The sequence below is a fragment of the Varroa jacobsoni genome, unplaced genomic scaffold (assembly GCF_002532875.2).
Source record: "Varroa jacobsoni isolate VJ856 unplaced genomic scaffold, vjacob_1.0 scaffold_1424, whole genome shotgun sequence".
NCBI classification, from domain to species: Eukaryota; Metazoa; Arthropoda; class Arachnida; order Mesostigmata; family Varroidae; genus Varroa; species Varroa jacobsoni.
The window spans coordinates 300,712-306,711 of NW_019214326.1; the positions used below are offsets into that span (position 1 = coordinate 300,712).

Here is a 6,000-nt window from a genome sequence, read left to right on the forward strand (position 1 = left end):
ACTCCGTAGTTCCAGTTTTGACGGAACTAAAAAGTCCTATTTCTTTCCGTTTATATCTCGGTCTAGGTTGCACAAAGAAGGGTGACAACCAAGAATACCCATCAATTCGAATCGTTCCTCCAGCACAGTATCAAAGCCTAGTCCGAGGTTTCGGCTTTGCTATCTCTAAAGGGAATGATTTAACCGGCAATGGATATCCAGATGTTGCGATCGGTAAAAACTTCGATGTTAGATAGATTGCTTTCTTTCTGTTAGGCTTTCATATCAGTAAATAGATACTGCTGTGAATGTGAGATTGACTCGCTACGCTTTGATGTCCTACTGCAGGCCTTCTAATCATTCTATTGGGCTAACACCGGAAGGTACTGCCTAGTTCGAATCGAACTAAAGTCAAAAAGCAAATTGAAACATTTCCGTAATGACAAAAAGCGGACTCCAGTAATAACGACTATAATAATTAATGGTATTTTTATCGAAAAAAAAAAGGAATGCCACTAGTCTTCACCACATGTATGACGGCGGCAAAGGTTAGGTTACTATGCGTATCTGTGCCTAATGTCAATATCTATAGAAATAAAGGAAGCCACGCAAATGCCACGCTCTAATCATCTTTTGGCGATGCATATTGATGTTTAACGATTTTAGGTGCTGTTTTGAGCGGTCATGGATTCGTCTATCAGGGACGACCTGTTGTGCTCATTAATGCAACCATTAAGGCAGAACACAACGTTGTTCCTGAAGGACCCGGGGACTGCAATGTAAACGACAGGTAGACGCTTGTTACGCGAAATCGACACATGTAATAGGCTAGACGATGACCATCTATAAGTTATCTGTTCACTTGCAGTTCACTGAAATCGAATTTAATATTAAATTTTCATCTGCAGTGTAGAGCACCCCCGCGGAACTCGAGGCCACCTTCATTTTCATGTTCATTGATTGTGTGGAGGCCCACGACAAATCGGACAATATTATGCTCGTGTGTGAACAGACGTACATTGCTATAAGATATTTTTTGGTCTATTAAATTCGTTTCTCACGTCGTCGATCTTCCTCGCGTTTGCAGAGTGAATTACTTCTGTACAAAACTGACCGCTTGTGTCAGCTATGAACACCCAGCTAGACAGGGAAGCTCAACGACAACCCCCAGAGAACTTCCTGTAAAACTTCGATTCCAGGCAGATCCAACTAGGTCAAGCATCAGAGGCACGTTTTCTTTACGATACAAATATTTACAATACAAATACAAATATTTGGTAGAGCTGTTCACTGATCAGTATTAAAGCCTACGGATTGGCCTATTTTCCTCACAGATGACACCCTTATTGACAATGCATATTTGACACGTACTGTTCTTAATAGGCAGTATAGAATGGCTGGACGATAAATAAACAACAACAACAAGCAACAATTACGAATTTAGTTTAGAAGAATGCGCGTATATAATATTATACACCTATAACAGCCTTTTACTATTAGCGACTTTCAAAACACAGACACGCATTTTAACCCACTTATTACACTAACCACATGAACTGTGTTTTTTTTTTATATTAAATCTAAAATCACATTGAATATATATCTGATATATATATATTATACACATACGAGATATGCATTGTAACAGAAACGCTCTTTTCTGGCCCTTTTCAGGCCTCGTGCAGGACCAGAAAAATACGAGTGCTTACCGAGCGACGGCAACCTATGAAGTAGGGATCTTAAGTACACCGTTTTCAAACTGCATAAAATGTTCCACATTTGTTCATATTCACTCTGGGGCATATGGATAACTCATTTACCTTCTAATTTTATTTTTCCACCAAACAACAAATACTGACAGCATTTGCTTCGTTGGCTAAAGCATACTCAGGAGGTGGTTAGAAGCACTTGCGCCTCAGTCAAAGCGAAACAAGTTTGTATTTCGTCCTTAGTTCCTCATCATTTTCAGGACAAGCATCAGTCCCTCATGAACGTATTGTGTGCTATGGTCACCCGTTAACGTATTCCGACGAATTTCAGGTACTTCTGGGGGGACCAAAGAAGATCGTCTGTATCGACGTAAATGTGGGAATTGTGACGGTTTTGAATGACACCCGGCAGTCGCAGGACATTCTCCAACCCGTCGAGTTTCGTATGAAAACATCTCTTGTTCAAACTTCATCGGTGAGCCTAAAGTCGTTAGAAACGTTATCCGGGTTTGATATAGCGAAGCATATAGACTTCCTGTTGTATGTTTTGTGTTGATAGTCTGAGGTGACGTTTAACGTCAGCGGCGAAAGGACAATTGAGAATGATTCTTTTTCGGACGATGCGGTCAAGTAAGCGTAAGATGAGATCGGGCATCATCTTGAATGAACGAATCGGACTATTGACATTAATAGGTATCGTATTAGAGTACAAAATTTTTGACCAAATATTGACCGTCTGATAAGTAATTGATGATTGTTTATTCCGTATGGTTTTAACAGAGCCTGGAATTCTGTGCGCATTGCCCGGTAGTTCCAACACCGTCCGTCGTCACCTCACTAATCAGCTATAAAGTAAGTATCGATGTAGTGCATGCGTGCTTTCAACTAGAAGCTGATAGTACCTGTAGAAAGACTATTAAGGCCAGTTCAATGGCAAGCAAATACAGGTACCTATAATACACCGCAAGTAGCAACATGTTGAAATTCACTCTACGGCGTAGTATAATAAATAACCTCCATTTGATGACACGCGTAGATAAGGCCGGCGTTTAAAAACAACGCTATACTGCTATTTCAAACACCAACGGGCGGTGGTCAATATCGTTCGCGTTGATATATATGTTTCATATTGAAATTGCGTCGCGTGGACAAGCGTGCGAAAAACTCTATTGAAACCATACTGTGACAAAGAGCTACCAAAGGAACGGTTGATCTTACCTTTACTAGATATATAATTATACACTTATTGATCTTTTGTGACTCCGTAAATTTCCTGCTATGATCTTTTATGTTCCGTTCACGTGGGCTTCTAGGTGCCTTGCAATGACCCACTTTGTAAGGTACGGCTTCATGTGACAGCGCAAATTAATGGCGTTGCAAATCGGACAGCGATTGCTTTAGGCCGAAGCAGACCACTGGAGCTGAAAATTGAAGTATCTGCTGATAAACGCCTGGATACGGCTTTTAACACTTTTTTGATCGTACGTCTACGCGAGGGACTCTCTTTTAACAATCCTGACAAGTGCAAACGTAATAATAAATCTGACAATTCAGAGCTGAAATGTCTCGTTGACTCACAGCTCCCAGGTAGGTTATTACCTAGATTTCGATCAAGACTGTACTGGCATGTTTTCAACCTATATCGACCTACGATAAAGGAAATTTATTATTATTTTCTGTGTAATTTTGTTGTGAATAAACAAATCATATTAATTAACTAAATGCTAATTTACATTTGATACTATTAAAATAATACTTCAGCGGCTAACATGCGAACTTGTACCATGGTTTGTTCACAGCTGGCGCAAGCCGTCAAATGATTATTAAGCTCGATCTTGACCCAGACCTGGATCGGGTTAAAGCTAAATCAACGGTTGGACTAGATGTAGAATTGATTACCGAGTCGAAAGACGAGAATGCCGCCAAGAATAGGCTAAGCCTTGAATTCCCCTTGGTGAAGCTGGCTGATGTAGGCGTCTCGGGCAGCGATGTCCAGCAAACGGCGATGTTTAATAGGACAACGACGATAACCCAATTTCAACACGTCTACACTGTGACAAAGTACCACGATAGTACTGTAAGCATAAGTTGCATATTACATATATATATATATATATATATATATATATGTTGGTTCCTTTGTTTACACAGACTGTGTAGTCTATATTCCAGCGAAGATGTCTATCCGCTAAATGCTCGACAGAAAGCAAAGATCCAAAAAAGTCGGCAAATTTAGGTTATTGATACGGGAATTGACAGCTTTTTCAGGGAGAAGAATACTAGTTGTTTATTGGATCATTCAGATAAGCCTTTCGAACCCTCTAGCCGTTTTGAGCAATTCGATTTCTGGGATTTTTAGCCTATTGTTAACCTAAAATTTAATTTCGCTGGGATTTTTCATGTATCGTATCTGTTCACACCTGCCAATAACGCTCAACGCACGATTACTCTTATTTATTATATATGTATATAAGATAATTAGTTATTACTTTAGGTCGCGAATCAAAGCTATAATTGCAGTGAATGGTAGTTATATTATACTAAATAAGAAGAGCTCTCACAAACAGCCTATTGACATACCTTCACAGTTTCTAGTGGGTCTCGTGTGCATTAACTAAACCTCTGATAATTCTGTGGGTATATTCTAGCGAACTGTTAAATTCAATATATGAGAGCAAGACATAGTAGCAGACGAATGTTGTAACAATGAAATCAGATCTATAAGTAATCTATAAGCTCTTGGCCCCCTTAGAAATGGCGGATCCCTTCTATGGAAGTGACTAACATCATACGGGCTGCATAGGTTCAACACGTATAACGAAATTTAAGATAAACAACTTATGGTAAATTGTGCTTTTTTTTCGGGCGAACGTAGAACATGGCGGACCCTTATAGTTTTGTCACCGTTTCTGGATCGTGTTATTCGGTCAGGAGCAGCTCAATTAATGGACTTCTCATAGCATTAACATGTTGCCTGGCTTCTATTAGCTCTGTTATGTATGCAGCTTAGAAGAACAGAGAAACAGTCTGAGATAATTTGTTTTTAGGTCGAATTGGTACACTTGCATATAGATGTGCCGGTAGCAACAAAGAAAGCCTATGCGGCCAACCATCATTTCATCAAGATACTGTCCTATGGCGAGAGGGATACACATGGGGCAGTCGACGTAAAATGCACATCAACAAACCTGCGCAGAAAACGTAGCCCCGACGCGAGTCCCGTTGCGCTGGAACGACTGGCATCATCTTCGTCATCGTTGATTCCCTCAAGCGCGTCTCTTACACTGCCAACGTCCAGCATTCGAGAGCTAGTCATTGACTGTGATACGTTTACGTGTAAACGGGTCATCTGTCGACTCGGACCATTCATCGGGGATCAGTCACGAGTGACCTATGCTGTCAATCTGGAACTGAATATCACTAAGCTCATCGATGAGGTTCGTATCATACTTGCGTACGTCAACTACACCAACCAGGGCCTGATGTTCACTCTTGACAAAAACAAGAGCCAACAAAAAAGTCATGTTCATTTTCGCTGATAGAAAATTGGTAGAGAAAAACCACTAGCTGGTTTTTTTTCAGTTCTTTGTAAGCGTAGCCTCCACCAGCCGATCAGGCTTTTAACAGGATTACTGTCATTCCGTATAAAAAGGGGTTATATTTTCAATAGTTTTTTTTCCTTGTAAGGATTACAGCGACAGGCTTCGTTACGATTAGGGTCTGCGCCTTTCAGCGAGCCTTCTATTTACCAATGATATATTCATATTGAATGCTTACTAAACAAGAGTATTTTGCCACTTCCCTCAGATTCGCGTCATTCCTGAACACATTGCCTACAGGAGTCGTGCCAACATCAGCGTGGCGAACGTTGAACAGTTTTCTTTCGGAGCACATGAACACTCGAAGGTTGCACAGATACAAACCGGCCTGTTCCGCGAAGGCCGGCCGCTAGGACCGGGTATACCCTGGTGGTGGCTACTCATTGCAGTCCTGCTCGGCCTTTTGATGGTCGCACTCATTGTCATCGCCCTATATAAATGTGGCTTCTTCCGACGAACCGACCGCGAAGCTCTTGACGAAATGCAAAAAGAACCACAATCTGCTTCGCCGATTTTGCTAACAATGCCATCGGATCACCAAACACACATTGTGGCGCCTCAGCATCATGTCGGCCACCCGCATTCACCGATAAATAACATGGTCGACCATACCGTCGATAAAAACGACAATAACACGTTCCGGGATTCGAGGCTTTGATCAGGGTTACAGCACGCTAATATTAGAGAAACAGAATACACAGCGGTATATTATA

General features: G+C 41.1%; 1 protein-coding gene and 1 long non-coding RNA gene across 4 annotated transcripts in view; one reads left to right on the forward strand and one right to left on the reverse strand.

Moving 5' to 3' along the window:
* The window catches only part of LOC111269928 (integrin alpha-8), a 42,735-nt gene extending 36,745 nt beyond the window's left edge, over nucleotides 1-5,990 (forward strand). The window contains exons 8-17 of the mRNA XM_022849857.2: nucleotides 67-213; nucleotides 646-769; nucleotides 1,067-1,206; nucleotides 1,654-1,709; nucleotides 2,020-2,163; nucleotides 2,469-2,540; nucleotides 3,002-3,275; nucleotides 3,488-3,765; nucleotides 4,736-5,125; nucleotides 5,496-5,990. Of these exons, the coding sequence (XP_022705592.1) occupies nucleotides 67-213; nucleotides 646-769; nucleotides 1,067-1,206; nucleotides 1,654-1,709; nucleotides 2,020-2,163; nucleotides 2,469-2,540; nucleotides 3,002-3,275; nucleotides 3,488-3,765; nucleotides 4,736-5,125; nucleotides 5,496-5,945 (2,075 nt within the window). The 3' untranslated portion in view covers nucleotides 5,946-5,990. The remainder of the gene's footprint in view (nucleotides 1-66; nucleotides 214-645; nucleotides 770-1,066; nucleotides 1,207-1,653; nucleotides 1,710-2,019; nucleotides 2,164-2,468; nucleotides 2,541-3,001; nucleotides 3,276-3,487; nucleotides 3,766-4,735; nucleotides 5,126-5,495) is intronic.
* LOC111269932 (uncharacterized) lies at nucleotides 243-4,957 on the reverse strand. Of its 3 annotated transcripts, none has more exons than XR_015314732.1 (4): nucleotides 4,877-4,957; nucleotides 3,588-3,739; nucleotides 2,907-3,109; nucleotides 243-751 (listed from the first exon to the last, which is right to left on the reverse strand). It is a non-coding gene; the product is annotated as an uncharacterized LOC111269932 (long non-coding RNA). The 3 variants fall into 3 exon arrangements; XR_002686001.2 differs by lacking the exon at nucleotides 243-751 and adding an exon at nucleotides 1,782-2,169; XR_002686002.1 differs by lacking the exon at nucleotides 243-751 and adding an exon at nucleotides 2,450-2,533.
* Nucleotides 5,991-6,000: the final 10 nt, after the last annotated feature.